General features: G+C 45.9%; 1 protein-coding gene across 1 annotated transcript; it reads left to right on the forward strand.

Annotated features, from left to right (window-relative positions):
* Positions 1-1,804: 1,804 nt before the first annotated feature.
* Positions 1,805-21,174, forward strand: SNCG (synuclein gamma). The gene is made up of 5 exons (XM_081912209.1): positions 1,805-2,162; positions 11,675-11,716; positions 12,229-12,356; positions 18,132-18,224; positions 20,733-21,174. The coding sequence occupies exons 1-5, from the start codon at positions 2,042-2,044 to the stop codon at positions 20,751-20,753; spliced, it is 405 nt and encodes a 134-aa protein (XP_081768335.1). The 5' UTR covers positions 1,805-2,041; the 3' UTR covers positions 20,754-21,174.
* Positions 21,175-22,081: the final 907 nt, after the last annotated feature.

The following is a 22,081-nucleotide window of genomic DNA, read 5'->3' on the forward strand; positions in this document are numbered from 1 at the left end:
GCAGCGCTGGTTCCATGTGCCAGTAGGTCCTTGTCTTCTTCTTCATTGGCGATCACTCGTACCCAAGTAAGATTGTCTTCCATGAACATGGTCTTAACAGTGAGTCTGTACATGACTATAGGGGCCAATTCTGGATCCACACATCCTCCCACAGTGGGGACATAGGTTTCCGGGCAGGAGTTGATCACGGTGAAGGTTTGCCAAGGGTGCCTTCCTCTTAGCACGTTTCTCCCTTTCTTCCTGAATTTGTGCTTCTTCAAAGTCCAAGACACCTTTGGTCAAGGCTGCTCTCCAGTTGGAGTGCTCGCAGGCCAGTGTTTCCCAGTTATCAGTGCTTATACTACCTTTTTTTAGATTTGCCTTGGGAGTGGGCCCTTGATCAAGATACTCACAGTGGGGCCTTCTCCTCCTTCACACAGGTTGCTGCTACCTTCTTGCTTGGCTCTCCCTCTCCCAGTTGGATCATCTTCTGGAGATACAACCAGAAGTGCTCAGGTTTCTGCTCCTCTTGTTGCTTGCTTCCTCACTCAGAGCGTGCACCAACAGCAGCAACTACAGCGAGTGATTGACAGCAGTACCACTGCTAAAGGGTGGGCACCAGCTGGGTAGCATCAAAGCACTTGTGAGCATTAAACCATAGTTTATTGCAAACTACGGTTCAGCACCTTGCCAACAAAGCTCCATATACTTAAAGCTATGGTTTTCCCAGTAGTGATGTATGGAAGTGAGAGCTGGACCATAAAGAAGGCTGATCACTGAAGAATTGATGCTTTTGAATTATGGTGCTGGAGGAGACTCTTGAGAGTCCCATGGACTGTAAGAAGATCAAACCTCTCCATTCTGAAGGAAATCAGCCCTGAGTGCTCACTGGAAGGACAGATCCTGAAGCAGAGGCTCCAATACTTTGGCCACCTCATGAGAAGAGAAGACTCCCTGGAAAAGACCCTGATGCTGGGAAAAATGGAGGGCACAAGGAGAAGGAGACGACAGAGGACGAGATGGTTGGACAGTGTTCTCGAAGCTACCAGCATGAGTTTGACCAAACTGCAGGAGGCAGTGGAAGACAGGTCCATGGGGTCACGAAGAGTCGGACATGACTAAACAACAACAATGGTTCAACATTGTGCATGAACCAGGTCTCTCTTTCTGTCCAATGCGCAAAGGCCGAGGATGTGGGGCCAACATGGAGGGAAGAGGCTAGAGAGGCAAGGGGACATGTCAGGTGCTAAGAGCAGCATTCAGCTTCTGAATCGAGAAGTGGGCCAGGGCCTGCCTGGACCCCTTGCTCTGGGATCTGGAAATCCTCATTCGCCCCTAATCCGAAGTGTGTGATGGGCTGATAGCAGGCTATGAGCCTTTCAGTAGAGCCTTCCTAAGCTTTGGGCACTATGATAAGATTCTGCAGCTAAAAGCCCTGGTCATTCCTGGCTCAGACGCAACTCTGATTGAAAGATGAGACAGATTGCTTGCTTGCTGTGAATCCAGGCACTCTCTGCATCTCCTGTTTGCTACACATGCTAAGCCCCTCGAGATCTTTGCTTTTTTTAAAAAAAAAAAAGTCTAGTTCCCGGGAGCATGGCTGCATAAATAAATAAATAAATAAATAAATAAGCCCCCCTCTCCAGCTGAAAAGCATCTACAGAGTGTCCTTGAGTGAGCACTGCAGCAGATATTTAAAGGCGATGATCTGGATGCTTTCCAAAAAGTCTCTCACTTACCTCGGCATCCTTCTCCCCACCCCCCACCCCCAACACCACTCTAAAACCTTACCAGGCAAATCCATATCATTAATATTTCAGCACCAGCCACTTCGCAGGCATTGGCTACGCTGCAACGTACCTCATCAATAAGAGCTGGCAAGGACGATACAGTCCACCAGGCACTGCTTTTCGTCTAGCAGAGGGATAAGAGCAGGAGGAGGCTCTAGCTAGAGAAAGTGAGCAGGAGAGTGGCACTGCAGAGAGCCGGCAGAGAACCACTCCATCTCCCAAAGCTTTTCTACGGGGAAACCTCTCGGCAGGTACCGCAAGAGCAGCCCGGCATGGATGTCTTTAAGAAAGGGTTTTCCATTGCGAAAGAGGGTGTGGTGGCGGCCGCCGAAAAGACCAAGCAGGGAGTGACCGAAGCTGCAGAGAAGACCAAAGAAGGGGTGATGTATGTAGGTAAGAGTCTCTTCCTATTACTAAGAGATCTCTTCCTATTAGGAGTGGCTGTTGCTGCAATGCAACAGGGGAGGGGGGGGAGAAATCCACCTTTGCTGGGTGACCTTGGGGAATGATGCTACCTTTTCCATACCCCAGGGGCAGGTAGTCATATTTTCAAAGAGGGTAAAGTGAAGGTGTCCCATAACATGTCCCTTGATGAACTAGTTTTTGGAAATACAAAGCACATGGCATGGTGAGAGGGATGCCAACCTCCCCTAGACTTGTGCTTTTAGCAACGGTTTGAAATGCACTGATGTATAGGCTGCAGTTCTCTGTCTGCACTTCCTTTGGAATACATCCAGGGAGCAGGACTTATTTCTGGGTACCTCTGCAAAGGATGGAGGTGCAAGCAAGCAAAGCTCCGCTCCAGGAGAAAGCTTCACCTGCTACTCCTCTGCTCTAGGAGCAGAGGTAGGAAAACGGGTGGCAAACCTGAGGGAGATCATTTATGATTCAGCATTTAAGTCATTATAGGTCATCCCTTTCATGATGCACCGGTCTTCCCAAAGATTTGCAAGGGGTATGAATGAATGAATGTATTATTTTGGTCACAGACCAGTTCCAGCCCACATACATTATCAAGGAAGTCATAAAACACAATAGGGATACACTTGAATTTGCAATTAGGAAGATTTGCAAGGGGGTCAAGTGGCTGCCACGGTGGGTGGTGGGTGCTTTGTGTGTGTGTGTGTGTGTGTGTGTGTGTGTGTGTGTGTGTGCTTTTCAGCCTTGCCTTGGTTTTTGTATTTAGTTGCGTCTCATTTTCCCAGCAAAAGGAGCTGCTCTGATGCATTTAATTGGCTGACAACAAAGTAGTAGCTTGTGTTATCAATTAAGGGCTGCAGAAGTTCTTGTTCTTTCTAGAAACTCAATGGAATTTGGCTTCAATTTGCCCTGCAAGGAAGATAGCCAAGTTGCCCTTGAAGCCAGGCACACAGTGGAGAAGCATTTATGAACATGGCCATGGTCTGAGACTAGATGAGGGGTTTGTTTTCCTTTTTTGTAGCCTTTTTTTTTTAAGGCTGCAACCTCATCACTGTGGGAGTAAGCTACGTTGACCTCGACTTCTGACTAGACATGCATGAGTTTGCACTGTAAGTTCCTTCGATGTTTCCCATTCCACAGGGAGACTGTTGCACCCAGAAGGGTGCAAGCTGCTATTCTCTATAATAGAAGCATCAACCCTCCAAAAGCCATGAGCATGTCTGAAAGCTCATAGAAACTGCAACAAACCAGTGTTCTGAAACTCAGCCGCAACCACTCGTAATCCTGTTAGTAGCAGATTTGCCAGGATCTCCAATGGCCAGAGTTAGAAAGGCAGTCAGTAACTTATCAGAGCTGGCTTCTTCCATTTCAAAGCAAAATAGAAAATAAGTTCACCCAGCTCAAAAGCAAAATGTTACGGCTGCAACATCCTCCTTAAAGTCTTCACAGAACACTTTGAAAAATGACATGAAAGGCTCCTCTCAAATTCTCAGTGCTGCTGGTGATTTTACTCTAGTACTGTAGTCCTCAATCACTTCAGTCACATGCTCCCAAGATCCACTTTTTTATATTTGAGGTATCTCCATTCTTCTTCCTTGGGTGTCCACAGGAATTTTTTTCAGCGGGGGAGGGAAAATTTTGAACACCAAAAGAGGGAGCAAGCTAGTTTCTCACACACAAAACAAGAGGAATAGTGTGTGTGCATTTTGCTTTGTATCTCAGGATGTACAAATGCTGGTTTAAATGAAAGCTGACAGTCTAGATATTATGGTTCAGCTCCCCTCTCTGGACACCCAGGCATCCATCTTCCTTTCTCTGTTTTGGTCCCCTCTCTTGTCTCCCCTCTTCATCCTCTTAGAGCGGAAGTGCCCATTCATCACCTTGGCAAACACATTTGCTTCGTTACAGTCATGTGAAATGGGAGGGAGATGGTCACATTGTGGGTCAAGAAACAACAGCTGAAAACCAGTGCCCAGGAGAATCCTCTCTATTCAGCTCTGCATATTCAGGCTGAAAATTTCATGAGGACCGAAAAGGTTTGCATTCATAGCTTTGCTTCTGAAGTTTGCTATCTCTGCCCTTCAGATCTGCAATGATCTGACGTGGCCTTTAGATATAGTGCTCTGCCACCAGTTCTGAAAGCTGCTCCTGAGTAATGCATTGTTGCGGGTGGAAATGGTCCGTTTTAAATACAAAGAACAGTAATTCGTAACTGAAGCTTTTCAGTACTAAAAAGTGCCAGAGAGGGGCTATTGGAGGAGAAAGACCGAAGAGCTGTGAGAGATGTTGAAGCTGCATCAGGAAGCTTAAAACTAGATTGTCAGTGGTAGATTATCAAGTATTTTCCAGCCCTCTTGGGCACAGTAGGCTGCCTTTTCTGATTACAGGCGCTCTATATCCTCCCTGCTCAGCCATGGTAATTGCATCCTTCTGAGCAAAAGCATCAGACTTGATCAGTGGTGGTGCATCCTTACTGTGGTCTGGTTTCAATAAGGGCTGGCCCAGGACATTTTGCATCCTAAGATGGAGCAGCTAACCCACACCACACCCACAGACCCACACTCACACACCTCTTCAAAACCAGCCAAGTTATTTTGGCACCTGAGGCAGAAAACCCCACAAGCACCTCCCCCGGGAGGAAAAGTACAATAACAATGAACAGAATTGCTTAACAATGTGTTGCCCTTTCATGACACCCGTAATCTGCTGCCAGAGGCAGCTGACTCACTCTGTGTAATGGTAGGGCCGGCCTAGACACATGTGTTAAGACTCCAATTCTGCAATAGCGGCTATCCTTTCAGAACTGCAGTGGTCACCACACTGTTGTCTGCATCGCCTTTCTTGTTAGCTGTGTCTGGGAGGGGTAACCCAAAAGCATGGCCTTTTCTCAAACCTACAATAATATTTTTATTATTTATAACCCACCCATCCAGCCACTCTGGGAGGCTTCCAACACATATATAAACATAATAAAACGTCAAACATTTAAAAAAACTTCCTAATGCAGGGCTGCCTTCAGATGCTGGCAAAAAAGTTTCCTGTATATTTCACAACTTTATACAAGGGTATTTTTAACAGGGGCAGCTCTCCTCAGCCTTGCATGACCTAACAAATTTCTTGCTTCTGCACAACTTTTGAAGGTGCACGAAGGAACTCTGCCTGCTTCTGGATCTAGCTGACTTCCCAACATGACAAAGATTCATCTGCCTATCCAATGCTTAGTATTTGGTTTTTTTTTTAATGACCATGACAAAGCCCTGCATTGAGGCATCTTTTAAGGAAAACAGTACAAGCCTCCTGCTGTGTGTCAGGCTATATATCACTGGCTGTAGGTTTAAGAACATAAGAAGAGCTGGCTGGATCAGGCCAAGGGCCCATCTAGTCCAGCATCCTGTTCTCACAGTGGCCCACCGGAGGCCTGTGGGAAACCAGCAAGCAAGACCTGCTCACAAGAGCCCTCTCCTCACTTGAGATTCCCAGCATTTGAGAGCAACCTGCCTCTAACAATGGAGGTGGATGGTTCAGGGATTCCAGCCACGGACTTTTAAATCTCCGACTAAAGAAGGAAATAAGGCAACTCTCCAATTCTCCTGCCTGACTCCCCTCATTTGCTGTTATGAGCATGGCGTGGCTGCAAAAACAAAAACATCAAACATTAAAGTAAATGGGAGAAATTGTACCAGTGGCTCCTGTGAACCAAAAAAACGAGCCCATGTAGTATCCAAAGGGTGCAAATACTTTTGCATTAAAAAAAAAAGGGTGGCATGCAGATAATATTTAACTGCATGTTTTAACAGCTGCAAAACTAGTGCTTTTAAAATATACTGCTTCTTTCTGATTTAATCTTAACTAGCTAAGTCTGACCTTGGAAGTTGCCACATCTATGAAAAATGTTAGCACAACATACTTCCATTGAGACACTGAAGAATTGCAAACTGGGAGTGGGGTTTGCAGCCTAACCTGGAGAAGCTCTTTGACCCAATCTGAGGGGAAAGTCCCTCTTTCCCTCGGGATCTTAGCAAACCAGTCCCTTGCCTGGAGATATTCTTGGCCTTGGCATCGAATCATGCCGTTTATTAGCAGCCAGTTTTTTGCTGCACTGAAAGGGATTTCTGGCATATCCCTCAAGATCCCTATTGACTATGCACAAGTAGCAATACTGATGAGTCACTGCAGAGATGGAGAAGAGCAGCGGCTGGTCTTGCAAAGGCTGCTGCTGCTGCTGCTGCTGCAGGAGGAGGACACAGCATCTCTCTGCCTAACTTGCATACTCCGCCCCTAGGGCACACACGCAAAGCTGAGTTCTTTTTGCTTCGCATGGTTAACACAAATCTGACTGCACTGCAGCTTGAGTTGTGGTGCTGTTTACGAGGCCTTGGCCTTTTTCGTTCTGCCAAGTGGTAAGTGGCTCACCTGATAGGCTCTGCAGGTAGTTAGAGCCTGAGACCAGAGCCTCCCTAGAGTGTCCCTATTTTCCAGGAACAGTCCTGGATTTACAGAAGCCATTCCAGTTTCTGATTTGATCCCAGAATGCCCAGTTTCTTCCTAGGATATCCCTATTTTCAAAATGTTGGAGGGTATGGTAGGACGTCTCTATTTTCATTGGATAAATATTGGAGGGTATGGAGTTATCCAATCCTCAAGCCATCTGAAGGCAGCCCTGTATAGGGAGTGTTTTAATGTTTAATTTTAATAAATAATAATAACAATGATAATGATAATGATAATAATAATAATAATAGAAGAAGAAGAAGATTATGTCCCTATTTTCATCGGGGAAATGTTGGAGAGTATGTGAGGCTCAGGGTCATGGGTTTGAGCCCTACATTGGGCAAAAGATTCCTGCACCGCATGGGGTTGACTAGATGACCCTCATGGTCCCTTCCAACACTACACTTCATGATTCTAATATCCAATAGGAGCAATTCAGATAATGTAGCCAGGATATCTCCCCTCAGTGGCAGCATGTACTTGCTGTTGTCATGCTCTGTTCCTTAACCACCAGAGACCAGTCAGCCAAATGATGTTCCTAGCTGGTGAGCAGAAACGGGGAGTTTAAAGCATGGATTAAGAGATGCCTCTTCTGTGGACCATTAAGGCTCTTGAGACTCCCTTCTCCACCCATGCTGTATTTTAGGACATCTCCATTGCAGAGCAAGGGACTCACAGAGACCAAAACTCATCATAACAAAAATATGAAGATGGAAGAGCAAAGTTTTATGGACAGATTGCACAATGGGGAGAGCTGGGAGCTGAATTTCTGGCCTGGGGCAAATTTGAAGAGAAGGCAGGGCATATAGCCTGAATCTCTGGAAAAGGAGAGCTAGCAAGGACTAAGAAATTCCACACTGAGAAATAATACAGTGAAGATGAGAGCAGAAATGCTACCACAGGGTAAAGTTATGTGGGAACAGCCTTCATTCTCCTTCATCAATAGACCCTGGCAGTGGTGTAGCGTGGGTTGTCAGCACCCGGGGCAAGGCAAGTAATTTGCACCCCCTAACCCGTGGATTTGCGTCCCCTAACCCTAACCCCCAGATGTTGCGCCTGGTGCGGCCGGCCCCCCCTGCACCCCACGCTACGCCACTGGACCCTGGTGTCGACGCATTCTGAGGATCTCTTTGAGGGCTGGCTCCAGGTTTGATCTCTGCCAAGTACCATTCTGTGGGGGAGCCTTCCTGTATCACTGAGATCCTGTGCGCTTATCCATTTATGTAAGCTGCAATGGGCACCAGGTGGCTTGGGCCTACTATTAAAATTTCCCACAATGCCCCAGAGCAGCGCTATACCAGCAGCATTATGGGAAATCAAAATGGCTGTCAGCTGCCTAAGGTTTCCGGGCCTAGCACACAAAAAAGGGCTCCACTCTGCGTGTGTTATGTTTTGCACACACACACACACACACACACACACACACACACACAAAAGTTCATTTATGAAAAAAAGAAAGAAGAGAGAGCATGCTTCCTGACAGCCAGCTGTGGCGGGGAATGGGTTGACTTTGTAACCTTATACACCCAAGCTGCAGGCAAAAGTTTAAGCTGCTGGAACAACACCCATTTTGTCTTTGGTTGGCAACAGCTGTACTTGGCTGGCAAAGCTTTGCGCTGGCAGGTCGGGTTTCATGCCATGCATAAGGCGAGCGTGAAGCCTGACTCACTGGGTGTGGTACTTAAAGAACACAGAGCAGACCAGACAAGCTCAGATTAGCAACCCCAGAGCTGCCTTCTCCTGGCTTTTGCAGGGACTTTTAACTTGGTAACTGTGTGAGACTCCTCACCCACTGCTGCTGCTGCTAGTCCCTCCCGGATAATCTGAAGAAGATGGTGCCAGTAAGGCCATGTAATAAATAATAATAATATATTATTACTTATACCCTGCCCATCTGACTGGGCTTCCCCAGCCACTCTGGGTGGCTTCCCAAAAAATATTAAAATACTGTAATGCATCAAACATGTACACAATACCGTTTACTCTGGCTCTGGTGCATTGTTTCAAAATGCAAGACGCATGGGGCAAGGCATTGCTTGGAGGCCAGATCCACGGCCCCTGCGGTTGCCTGACCTTGCCTCATGGGTGGACCAGCCCTGCTGGACCCTTTAAAAGGCTACGCACAGCGCTCGTTTGGCCGTGGCATTCATCAAGGGTTTAAATTCCTATGGATGGCAGTGGATCGAGGCTGCGGCGTCCATGTGTGGCTGTGCTAACCTTTAGATGCTCTTTAAAACCTTCAAAGAGAATCAAATGATGCACACGGATTCACAATGCCGTTTTCAGTCAACTCACCAGACAGGCTAGGGCTTGTTATGCTCCTTTGTTATTCCTACAGGCTTAGTTTCCCTTCCAGGCTTACCAAAAAAAAAAGCACCGGGGGTGGGGTGAGTGATCTGCTTCTCCTTGAGGGCTGAAATAGCTTTATCCACGTACCACCCCTTCCCACTTTATTTATTTGTCATTTCCATTTCTAGCCTGCCCTTCATTAAATTAACAATCCCAGAATTAAGTTGAAATGTGGAGGAGAAATCATGGATGCAGCTTTGTTGTCAACTCAGGGGCACAGTGTGGGGAGGGCTGCTGGGGCAAATCCTCTGGGCACATTTTTTTGGGGGGGCGTTTCCACTGCTCCCACTGCCCTTCCTGAGCCAGCCTTTCGCTGCTTTACAAAGCTGGGATCTGATTAGATCTCAGCTTTGCAAAGTACCTCAGGGAGGGCGGCCTGAGAAGGACGCAACAGCCATGCGCCCTTTGACCCCGGCCACACAAGGTGGCGAGGCTGGGATCAAGAGGTACGTGGCTATTGTGCCCTTTTCCATGCCACCCTCCTCAGATCCGAGCTCCATAAAGCCACTCAGGGAGGCTGGCATGAGGGTGCAACAGCTCTCCAGAGGCTTCGAGGGCTGGGCAGGCATTGTGGGCTTCCTCCATTCCTCACCTCACTTCTGGCACGCATGCGCAAAGACACATACCCACCCTGGGCGCTGTGAGAAAAAAATTGCCTGGCCAGATGATTTTTGGCTTTGCGGTCAACTGGCAGCAAATTCAAATCCCCAGCACTGAGATCCAGCGCCAAGGGCCTTCTGGAGGTTCCCTCATTGTGAGAAGTGAGGCTACAGGGAACCAGACAGAGGGCCTTCTCAGTAGTGGTGCCCGACCTGTGGAACGCCCTCCCATCAGATGTCAAAGAGATAAACAACTACCTTACATTCAGAAGACATCTTAAGGCAGCCCTGTTCAGGGAAGTTTTAAATATTTAACGCTGTACTGGTTTTAACACTCGATTGGGAGCCGCCCAGAGTGGCTGGGGAAACTCAGCCAGATGGGTGGGGTATAAATAAATTATTATTATTATTATTAGTTCTTTTTAAAAAAACAACAACAACAGTATACCTTAAGTTTGAGCTCATCTATAGCTGACCAATGTTTGAAGGGCTACCTCTGCATTTAAATGTGTGGTTGCGGTGGGAGGAAATCACACTATGCTTGTGTTAACACAACCAAGCAAATCTGTGGTGGAAGATTTCATACCACTCTGTGGATAGTATTCATACTCCCCTCCATTATTATTATTATTATTTTAAAAACTAACACTATACCACTTTCATACAGTCCAAAGACTCCTTTTATTTAATACGTGGATAAACTTGAAAGTCCACGCTTTCAGTTACGCCACACAGACACACAGCAACCCTCTCCCACAAATACCTATTTTCAAGTTTTACTGGCCTCTACCTATCAAATCTAGTGATATTTGGAATTCTGGCAAAACAGGTCACTTGAAAATCTTAAAACAACAACAAAGATTTGAGGATCAGTTTCAAATGAGCTGGCTGTTTGAGGCACACTCCCAGTAGTTGTTTGTTTGCTAAAAAACCCCAAAAAACTTGTTCATGCTACATCAGACCTAGTTTGTTGCAATACATACTGATATGCAACATGATATGCAGAATTCTTTGATAGCAACTGATCTGTGATCGTAATCATAATCAAGATTGATTGAGTCCCCTAGTGTGAACTAGAGGTGGGTGAATCTGTCCGTTTCAGTTTCTCTCCTTTTCTCCTTTTCCCATTCTTAAGTTCAGTTCTCCACATTTCTGTGATTTTTTTAAAAAAGCCCTTACGAAAATTCACCAGTATTTGAATGCGAATTTCCCCTAATATGCTGTTTTGCCTAATACACACATTTTAACAAAGCAATTTCCCCTAAATTAGTGTGTTTTTGTATCTTATCTTCACTAACATAGATGCATTTTTATGGATGCTTTTACCTCAGCATGTGCATGTATGTCAACATTATTTGGCTTATGTGCACTGCAAAATTCAGAATAGCTGTGCATTTTGATGGATGGCTGTGTTTCAGTTCTTGTATTATTTCAGAAGGTGCAAAGTAAGTTTGCCCCAAAATGCAAACTGAACCAAGCTTCTCCACTTTCCCTAGTGTGGATGCAGCCTTAGCTGATTTAGGAGGTACCAACCTCTTATGCAAAACTACCCAAAGTCAAGCCCAAAGAAAAAAATGTCCAGCTTAGGGGAAGAGGTGGGTGGAGGTGGGTTTGTTGTGCAAGTGGGCCAAATCCATTTTAATTGTGCAACATCAATTTTCTGGAATGTGATCGAATTCTCCCTGCAAAATAGCAACTGTCTAGAAACGCCCCCCCCAAAACCTTTCTCCTTTCTATTCCCACCTCCCCACACGGAAAAAAAGATGCCCTCTAAAAGGCTTTTGTGTTGTACATTTGTATGGGCTCTCACCACGCCACTTATCTGAAGTGCCTTATTGTCTTGGATTCAGGAATCTCTGATCCTTTTGTGTGGGGATGAATGACTCATCTGCACTTTGCCTAAGTATGCCTTTGCTGTACATACTGTCATGCTACCGTAATGTCAATTGAAGGTGCTCCCCCACCCCTGTTGTTGTTTTTTACAAAAAGAAAAGCACAAGGATCAATGAAAACAAGCCTGAAAATACCTCTTCCTCCATTTTACAGGGACCAAAACCAAAGAGGGCGTAGTGCAGAGTGTCACTTCAGGTAAGATCATTGCAAATTCCCATGTTATGTATTGAATTAGCAGGTTCCATTTTATGCCTTCGGTTCACTTCCATGAATGGTGTTTTTTTCTTATACCTGTGACTACACTTACACTCTTTGACTACACTTGTTCCCAACAGAATGGCTCAATTGGTTAGAGCGTGGTGCTGGCAATGGCAAGGTTGCAGGTTCGATCCCCATAAGGGACAGCTGCATATTCCTGCATTGCAGGGGGTTGGACTAGATGATCCTCAGGGTCCCCTCCAACTCCATGATTCTATGAGATTCTGCGAGAGCTGACAGAAAACACTGCCACTTTTGGAGCAAGCCGCAATTTTGAAAAAAGGCAGCACCAACAACCATATCAACAGGCCACTTACTTTTGCTTCAGTAGAAGTGGCAAGACTTTTACCAAAAGTTTATAATTAGGTCTCCCCCCCACCGCCCCCCAAAAAGAGAGAATGGTTTGCACTGTAGCTCATCAGATCTGCCTATTTCTATTTTATGTTTAGTTGCTGAGAAGACCAAAGAACAAGCCAACCTGGTGGGGGAATCTGTAGTGGCCAGTGTCAACACTGTGGCAAAGCAGACCGTAGAAGGAGCAGAGACCATTGTCACCACCACTGGGGTTGTACAAAAGGTAGGCCAAAACTTAAGCATCACAAACACATGTTCCCCGAACTGGACTTGCCAGGTAAAGCCCATGGTGGGGTATTTGTAGGTGAAAGTAAGCAGGCCGGATGGATTAATAACTCCTCACCCCTGACAACATCGCCTCTCAGCCTTCAGTCATCTGAGAAATAAACCTGGTGAACTCCAGATACTTCATACAACATCTACCATTGTCCCTGACCACTGGTCAGTCTGGGTGGAGCTGATGGGAGTTGTAGTCAAAAACCAGATTGAGGAAAGTTGGTATTGATGGTTAGCACTCTGGGAAATGTCCTTGGGCTGTGTACATTATAGCTTTAAAGCATATTCTTCCTCTCAAAGAATTCTGGGCACTGTAGTTTATCCTTCACAGAGTTACAATTCCTGGCAACCCTTAACAAACTACAGTACCCAGAATTCTTTGAGGGAGAAAAAGCCCTTCAGATGTGCTTTGAAGGTTTAGTGTGTAAGCAGCTTTAGATGACATGGGGGGAAAGAGCAGGTGTTATCAGTCCCAGGATGGCTATATCATGCTTCTTCTTGGGGGGGGGGGGGAGGATAGCACCATCATTGTCCAGAGTTCTTACACACTCCTCTTACAGAGTCTTCATTTTCTGCCTAGCATCTTGACAAAGAGAGAAGATGCTTGTGCTTCAGGGAAAACACAAAGCTTTTTCTTTCCTGCACTGGCATGTGTGAATTTCAGTGCCAAACAACCTCCGTTTAACCGTTCTCGTCTCGGAACGGCGACCAACTTTTCCATTCAGATGATGCGGCACAAAGCTTGCTTGCTGCAATGCAGGCACCGACCACGCGTTCAGCAGCCAATGCTTGCTCAATTTGTAAGTGAGCCGCGGACGCTGGACCAATTAGACAGACAGCAGATGCTTGGCCTTGTTTTGCTGCATCGCCTCAGTTCCATTACAGATTTATTAAGGCTCAAGCCAAAGACCAGAACACGTCAAAAAATAAGTGATAAAATCACATCACACGCGGCGATAACACATATATATCCTAAAATACAATTTAAGAACAATTGATTCAGTAGATTCTCTGTGACATAGCCCTGAAACAAAACTGGCTGGAGTTTTTCCTCGCATAGAAAGCTATGGATCACATTTAAAAGTCACATGGTGCAGGCAGTGGCAGACACAGAGCAAAGACAACTATCTTATCTTATTGCCTGTGTAAAGATAGCAACATCAGAGGCAAAGGAACATATTCTCACCATCTTCAGAAATGCCACTTTTCAGTGGATTAAAAATGTGTGTGTATTGTGGCTGACCCCATCCTCTGCCACTTCTGGAAGTTACACTGCGGGCATGAGCTCAGGTCGTAGTTTACCTCTGTGTGTGGCCAATTTTTGAGACACAAATTTCCCACCAAACCAGACTTGCACAAAACTGTGGGCTAATATTTAAAAATTACACATGTGGCCTCGCCAAGTCTCAGAAAACTGAGGTCCGTTGTGGGCATGCATTCAGGTATCCTTTTTACCTGTGGATGTGGCCAATTTTTGTATTTCATTTTTGAGATACAGCTGCCACTTGGATGAGGACAACATGAAAAGCATGCCCACACAGGATGCAGCAAATCCACTTTCGGCAGCCACACTTCTACAGACCTAAGCTTTTGGTATGTGCCTGAATCCCCCTTGCAAAATAGTGACAGTCTGCAGGCAGCCAGTGCGAAATATTGGGAGGGCATGTGAAGATAAAGGAATGATGGAGAGGCTCCTGTCTGATACAACCATAAGCACTGCCCTGTGAAGTTATAAGAGAAGAGAGGAGAGAGAGAGGAATTAAATTAAATATATATTATGCAAGCTGACACTCCTTCATCCTGGAAGTGTGTCGGATGCTACTGTTCCAGTTCAGAGAAAGAGAAAATCTCAAGAGGCTTGTTCCTGCCTGGTTAAAAATAGATTGGTGAGTCAGAGAAGTAAAATCATGGTGGGCAGAATGCAGCCTGAGAAACAAACAGAAGAAGATTCTCAAGCACGTCACTCCTCATTAGATACGAGCTGAGCATGCTGGGCAATGGCAGGCATCTGATTAATTAGTTATATGTTAATTTGATTTTTAAGCCGTTCTCCATGAACCCTGTTCCCAAGGGTGGTTTACCATACCAAAGGTTGATGAACTGAAGCAACAAAATGCCCCAACTTGTGTAAAACGTATTTGAAAAAATCAAGAACCGTAGATGGACATCGGCTAATTTCACTGGCCTTATTGAATCAAAGGCCTGGATGGAGGAGGGTGGTTCAAAAGACTGATGGCAATCTTGTCAGCCGCACATCCAAAGGAAGGGGGTTCCATAAAAAAGGGGCCACTACAGAGGAGGCTCTGTGTCATTGCATTATGGGTTTCACCCAGCAACAGGACATCTTAAACACACACTTGCCCTGTTCCCGTATAAAGCAGGGGTTGTGTGTTTGTGTGTGTGTGTGTGTGTGTGTGTGTGTGTGTGAGAGAGAGAGAGAGAGAGAGAGAGAGAGAGAGAGAGAGAGAGAGAGAGAGAGAGAGAGAGATTTCCCTAAAAGGAGCATGTAAGAGAAGAGCGTAAAACCTTTCCTTACCTTGCTGTGCTCCATAGATTTAAGCAATTCCCTCTCTTCCCAGCTTACTTGTACTATCTGGGCTGGGGAAAACAGCTTAAAAGCACATTAAGGAGACATAGGATGGGTTTTGCTCCTCTTCTTTCACCCGTACTTGCTCCTTCTTTTTGAATGTGTTTCAAACCCCCTTGGCTTTACAGAGGAATGAATGCTTAAAATATGCACAGTTGTCCAATGTACCCAACTTAGCCCTGACAGCGAGTGACATTTCTTACTGATCCTCAGCCTCAGTCTAGTCCTCAGATTTCTTACTGATCCTCAGCCTCAGTCTAGTCCTCAGAAGTGTTCAGATTCAAATTTGAAATTCCAAATGAGGCAATTTATCAGTGTGCATGTTTCATTTCTGAACCTGAATATTTCGGGTTCTATCTATCTATCTATCTATCTATCTATCATCTATCTATCTATCATCTAGTTCTTTACTTGAATACATATTATCACCACCACAAACCCACCACAAACCATACATTACAAGAATTCAACAGTAAACATACAAGGTCCAGTTAGAGGGAAATTATGTATGCATTACACAACTGTAGGCAACCGCCAGAAAAAGCACAGAATGGGATACTGGGACTCGGCTTCTCGATAAACCCCCGTTTTAATTTTGAAAACTAAAGTTCTAGTCCTCATTGCAGGAATGGGAAAGCTGTGGCCCTCCAGATGGAACTCCAGTTGCCATGAGCCCCAGCCAGCATGACCAGTGGACAAGGTTGATGGGAATTGTAGGCCAGCGACATTTGGAGGACTACAAATTCCCCATCCCTGATTCATAGGCTTCGTAGTATTTGAGCAATCAGTCAATATACTGCCCTTCACCCAAACATCACGGGGGGAGGGGGCGGGTTACAACATAAAGAAACAAAATGCTAATGCTAATAATAATAATAATAAACGCCACACACCCCACACAAATTTAAAAGGCCATAGAATTGACCAGAATGTGTGGCATGTCTCAGGAGCCAAAGAGGAATGTCAGTGCAATTTCGAGGGTTCCATTGGCCCTCCCTGTGGTGTGTTAGTCTGCCTGTGTCTCAGATCTACCTATGTATATATGGAGATATAGAGATATAGGAGCTGCAACAGAACAGGACGAGGAACAGGACGAGGAGGAAGTGCTAGGAAGGAGCAGCAGGGGAGGAAGGAGGAAGCAGGCACAATAGCCAAGCTTCCCCCTCGTGGCTCAGCGATCGGCAATGACCTACTCTCAAAACAATAAATATACTGACCTACTGGCTTGAGGAAGGGGAAAACACCATGGGGACAGCGACCATTATTTACAGGGGCTGTGAGAACTAGATGGAACTAATCTAGCATTGTAACATAGGCTCTAGCAGCCGTGATGGTAAAGTTTCTGTTTAGCAAATACAGTGGTACCTTGGGTTAAGTACTTAATTCGTTCCAGAGGTCCGTTCTTAACCTGAAACTGTTCTTAACCTGAAACACCACTTTAGCTAATGGGGCCTCCTGCTGCCGCCACGCCGCCAGAGCCCGATTTCTGTTCTCATCCTGAAGCAAAGTTCTTAACCTGAAGCACTATTTCTGAGTTAGCAGAGTGTGTAACCCGAAGCGTATGTAACCTGAGGTACCACTGTATCCGTTCCCCTGCCTCTAACACCCCACTCGAGCGGCACCAGAAACCTTCTAGAACAGTCCGGACCCCTGTAGTTATTATGTCATCTCTCTGGCCAAGCTGAACAGAGCGTCTGTTCTTGCCGGACACCAAAGTGCCCCTTCGCCTGAGGAAAAACAATGAATATGCATCCAACCGGGAAGAGGAAATGGGTATGTGAGCCCAGCCAGCCAGGTCTGCTGCTGCCCGGGGGTCTGGTCATGGGGAGCTGGTTCAATGCCTTCCATTGCCAGCCTGATTTTCCTTTGAGGTTGCCAGCTCCCCCTGCCCCCTCCACTGCCATAATGGACTGGCTTGCTCTTGAACATTGAACAGCTTGGCATTCAGAAATCAGCAGGTGACACTGTGGGGAGGTAAACACAGTTTGCCTGGCTGATGTCTGCACAGCAAGCTGGTTGGAAAGCTGCCAGATTTCATTTTTTTCGCAAGAACGTTGCATAACCTTGAAAGGGATTCAGCAATAACCCTGCTAAGGAGAGGCAGTGTGACCAAGTGGGCAGAGATCTTTTGAGATCTGGATCCAGAGAAGTCTCACTTCAGCCTTTTTTCCTGATGATAAAAAAAACCAACAACTCTGCAATAGATCCTCATTATACTTCTGCAGTATGTTCCTATTTTCCAGGGATGGTCTCAGGTTTACAGAAGCCGTCCCGGTTTCTGATTTGATCCCGGAAAGTTCCGCTTTTCCTTAGGATGTCCTTATCTTCACCGGATAAATGTTGGAGGGTATAGAGTTATGTAGGGGACGCTGGTGGTCTGTGGCTTAAACCACAGAGCCTAGGAAGGTCTGCAGTTCGAATCCCCGCGATGGGGTGAGCTCCTGTTGCTCGGTCTCTGCTCCTGCCAACCTAGCAGTTCGAAAGCACGTCAAAGTTCAAGTAGATAAATAGGTACCGCTCCGGCGGGAAGGTAAACGGCGTTTCTGTGCGCTGCTCTGGTTCGCCAGAAGCGGCTTAATCATGCTGGCCACATGACCCGGAAGCTGTATGCCGGCTCCCTCGGCCAATAAAGCAAGATGAGCACCGCAACCCCAGAGTCGGCCACGACTGGACCTAATGGTCAGGGGTCCCCTTTACCTTTATAGAGTTATGCAACCCACCAAGCCAATGAAATAAGTAACTATACAACCTTTAGAAGACATCTGAAGGCAGCCCTGTATAGGGAAGGTTTTTTTAAATGTTTAATGTTTTATTGTCAGTGGTGTAGCGTGGGGGGTGCAGGGGGGGCCGGCCGCACCGGGAGCAACATCTGGGGGTTAGGGGGCGCAAATCCACGGGTTAGGGGGCGCAAATTACTTGCCTTGCCCCTGGTGCTGACAACCCATGCTACGCCACTGTCTATTGTGTTTTTATATATCTTGGAAGCTGCCCAGAGTCGCTGGGGCAACCCAGTCAGATGGATGGGGTATAAATTATCATTATGATGGATTATTATGTCCCTATTTTCACCGGAGAAATGTTGGAGGGTCTGCTTTTGTCTTCCTAATGCTCTGCCTTGTGGTTTACGTCCCGCAGGAGGACTTAGAGCACCCAGTGGAATTTGAAGAGCCGCCTGCTGCCACTGCTGAAGATGACACCCCAGTGGAAGCCACAGAAATCAGTGCAGAGGTAAAGCACAGCCACAGCCCAGCTAACCCCAGAATCCTTGGCTGGTCTGGGTTTTTTCTCGCCATCTATTGCTCTTTCCTTACTTTCTCTGTGCTGAGCTGGTTTCCATTTCTTTTCTGCATACAGGTGATTTCAGATCTTTTCTCTGCTGATCATAATGCCAAAAATACTCCCCTTTTGTTTGTCTTTCCAGCTACAAGCCCATTCCTGGCCTGTCTGGCTGGAAGCAGACAGTCGTCGTCAAAATAAAATAAAATAAAAATAATACCCTGCCCAATAGTTGGAAGTGGGTCAGATTTTCTCCCCATTGCATACATGCACATTTACTTTGTCCCAGGCTGTGTACACACCATACTTTGAAAACATACCCCCCCAAAAAAAAATATCGTGGGAACTGTAGTATATTCCTCACACTGCAACCATTCCCATCATTCTTATCAAACTACAGTTCCCAGGATCCTTTGCAGGAAACTCACATGCTTTAAATGTATGGTGTGTATGCAGCCCCAGTGCTGCATCTCGGCAAATGGGTTTTACAGATTTCTCAAATGATGCAAAACCCTAGATAACTTTTCTATCAAATTTCAGAGTAGAACAGTGTACGTAGCGCAAACTGCCTGCAGCTCGGGGTGGGGTCAAAAAAGAACGACTATCTGTTTCCAGTCTTTGCTTACTAACCTCAAACTACTTACTGAGATGATTCTAGAATAAGTAGTTTGTAGCTTAAGAGCCGACTTTGATGGAGCATTTTTCTGGACCAAGTGACCCCTTGATAATGCACTGGGCGTATTTGTTTGTGCATATATTAAATCTTAGCATATATCGACTTTTTTCACAATTTCATTTTTTTAAACCATTTTTAAAAATTAAGTTTCAAGTGCAACTCTTTTTCGAACATCAATCACACACAATATCAATCATTTATCCATGGGCAGGTAAGAAACTCCAGCTATAATTCCTAACTCCATTCCAAACCTATATGAATATACCAAAGCTATCACTTTAACCAAAAAGGGTGTTTGAAGAAATACTTTGCACGGAATGAAAATTTATAATCCAGTTTCATTATAGCCTATAAAATTAACTGTGCCACATTCTGGTGAACCTAAGTTCCAGGACAACACAACCTAGAGAGTTAGCCGGAGGGAAAATAGCTAGCTCATAGGATCCTTAGTACAAGCCAAGAACTTTAGCTGATGCAAAGCTCAGAAGGTACCTTCAGCACACTTTGGGGAATGGTATATCTCAGGAGCAGTTAGTGTGGTGCCCTTTGGATTTGTGGGACTCCGTTTCCCATCCATCCCAGTCATCATGGCTGATGGCCAGAGACGATGGGAGTTGGAGTCCAACAATATCTGAACTGCCAGCTTTCCCCCTTCCAGGAATGAATAAAACAAATGAACTCAGGTATCTGGGGTGCTTACTGCACCTTGTCCCCATTATTTTGCCACACCATTTCTTGATCAGGTAGTGCCACCTCATTTCTCATGTGCCACCAATTAAGGTGGCTTTTGGGGTGTGTCTGTGTCCTTCTTCCCAAGAGCTTTCTTGGTGATAGCACACCAAGTCCTCATGTTAGTCCTCAGCTGGGGACCCCGCCGATGGTGCCATGGTGTCCTTCCAGGTTGGAGAGACAGATGAAGGTGATTTCCATTTGACACCCCAACCCCATTTGACAGTGGAGAATCCCATAAATACAAAAAGGAAAGAAGAGAAATAAACCAGGAATGTGGGTAGGTGCCTTGTCTGCAAGCCAATCATCAGAGGAGATTCCAGCAGCTGCCCTCCACTCACTGGTATAGTTCAGAGCAAGTGAGTAGCAGAGCATGAGATAACCAGCTGCTGCGGACCAGGGACTAGCTGCTGGTGGCGGTGCAGAGCCAGTCTACATGTACAGAACCCTCAAACAGAGTTAATTTGCAACTTGAATTGTTTACAAGGGAATTGCATCCTCTGAATGGTTGCTGAATGGGTCTGTGATTCTTCACTGATCATTCATTTAGAAACACATTCTGCCTAAGCAGGAGCCTCCAAATTCAACGCCAGATTTTCAGAGAAAGAAAGTTATACGACGCTGTGTAATAGGCTTACTCTGTCCCACCCACTGTTGGCCCCGACTCCCGACTGACGCATCCCGTGAGTCAACATCAGGGCAGACCTAAGACATTCTGCTGCCTGAGGCAAAGGACAACATGCCCTTCCCCTGATCCCACCCATTCACTTTTCACTTTATTATTTGTTTATTCCTATGGTGCCCCTAAAATAACCACTTACATGCCTGATCATGAATATCAACATGTATGTTGCCTGGCAGAGTGGGGAACCCCTCCTACAGTCTACTCACTCATTACATTTGATGACAGTTCATTCAGAGGCATGTTTACTGCTCCTTTTCAAAACTTTCTGCATGTGTCTAGAGATCTTGCTTTCTCCTCTGGCTTCGGAGTCGACTTGGATTTTGGTGGGGGGCAAATTAACCTGTTTTCTTCTTGTTTTTCTTCTTCCCAGGGCGAAAATGAAGGAAATTAACCCTCCTAGTGTGAAAAGTGGGAATCCCAGGAGTAAATGCAGAAATGTTAGCTGCCACCAGAGCAGGGAAATCACTCATCCCCTAGGCTAACTTCATTCAGCACTACAGTCTTTCACTTGCCTCATAACGACATACCATAGATGTCTAGCAGACTCTTGACCATCTGTTTTAGGGAAACTGTGTGCAGCAGAGCTCTGTCTGTCCCCGTCCCCCCCATCTCCTTTGTGGCTTCCTTCCTTCCCCATCTTCAAAGCCTTCTGAGCGTGTGGTTTGGTAGCCGTGATATAGCACAGTCGTGGTTGGAATTGCTGGTTAATGTCTTCTGCCCATTAGCATCAGCACTTGAGATCCCTAAAAATGGTGGACTTTTTTTTTTAAAGAAAAAAAGAGAGACAAAATAAAACAACTTGTTTCAACTAAGTCTTTGTTTGCGCCTTCTCAGTTTATTCATCATTCTGACTGTGAGTCTTGTTGGTTATAATAGTTAATAAGAGGCATACCACACCAGCATTAAAAAATTAGAGAGATGGGGGGAAATGAGTGAGTGGTTGGTTTATATTATCAGTTGATCGAAGAGGACACATTCATCACAGTCTAATCTTGTGCCGCCAAAGCTGATCCCTTTTCATTCATATCTAGGAATGCTTTAAACTCTTGAATATGACAAAATCTATATCAGTGTGCCTTCCTCCAAATTGCCAGTGGCGTAGCGTGGGTTGTCAGCACCCGGGGCAAGGCAAGTAATTTGCGCCCCCTAACCCGTGGATTTGCGCCCCCTAACCCGTGGATTTGCGCCCCCTAACCCTAACCCCCAGATGTTGCATCCGGTGCAGCCGGGCCCCCCTGCACCCCCACGCTACGCCACTGCAAATCGCATCTCAGATTTGCTTAAATTTGCAGCTGTAAGACAAGTGTATCAGATTGTGGTCTGGTGCATATAAATATCATAATAATGCTGAGCTTGCCAAACAACTAACAACTGTCTGAGTTTGAGGCCCCCTTTGAACTTGAGGTCCAGGCCAAATGGCCCTCCTGCCCACACAAACACTGGCTGGCCTTGCTTGTCATACAGCTGAGCAAGTGGGGAGGGCCTCTTTTGCAATCCTCAGACTGGCAGGGAAGGGATTTCCAGTGGCATCCAGGAAGCTATCTGTGCAGGTAGAATATAGAAGCTAAACTTCAAAGAGGATGCAAAGCTGTCGTTTGGATCCATCATCTTTTACTTGCATCCCTAAGATAAACACAAGTCGCCATGTTCCTGGAAGAGGCTTCTGCAAAATGTTTCTTCCCTTTGCAAATCAGCAAGAGCAGAGCCAGGGCAGTGTTC

This window comes from Podarcis melisellensis (assembly GCF_964234715.1).
Source record: "Podarcis melisellensis genome assembly, chromosome: 5".
Classification (NCBI taxonomy): domain Eukaryota; kingdom Metazoa; phylum Chordata; class Lepidosauria; order Squamata; family Lacertidae; genus Podarcis; species Podarcis melisellensis.

Coding starts and splice junctions, on each gene's coding strand:
- SNCG (XM_081912209.1), top strand. CDS start 2,042: ATGGATGTCTTTAAGAAAGGGTTTTCCATTGCGAAAGAGGGTGTGGTG. Junction 12,357..18,131: donor CCACTGGGGTTGTACAAAAG/GTAGGCCAAAAC, acceptor TACGTCCCGCAG/GAGGACTTAGAGCACCCAGT. Junction 18,225..20,732: donor CCACAGAAATCAGTGCAGAG/GTAAAGCACAGC, acceptor TCTTCTTCCCAG/GGCGAAAATGAAGGAAATTA.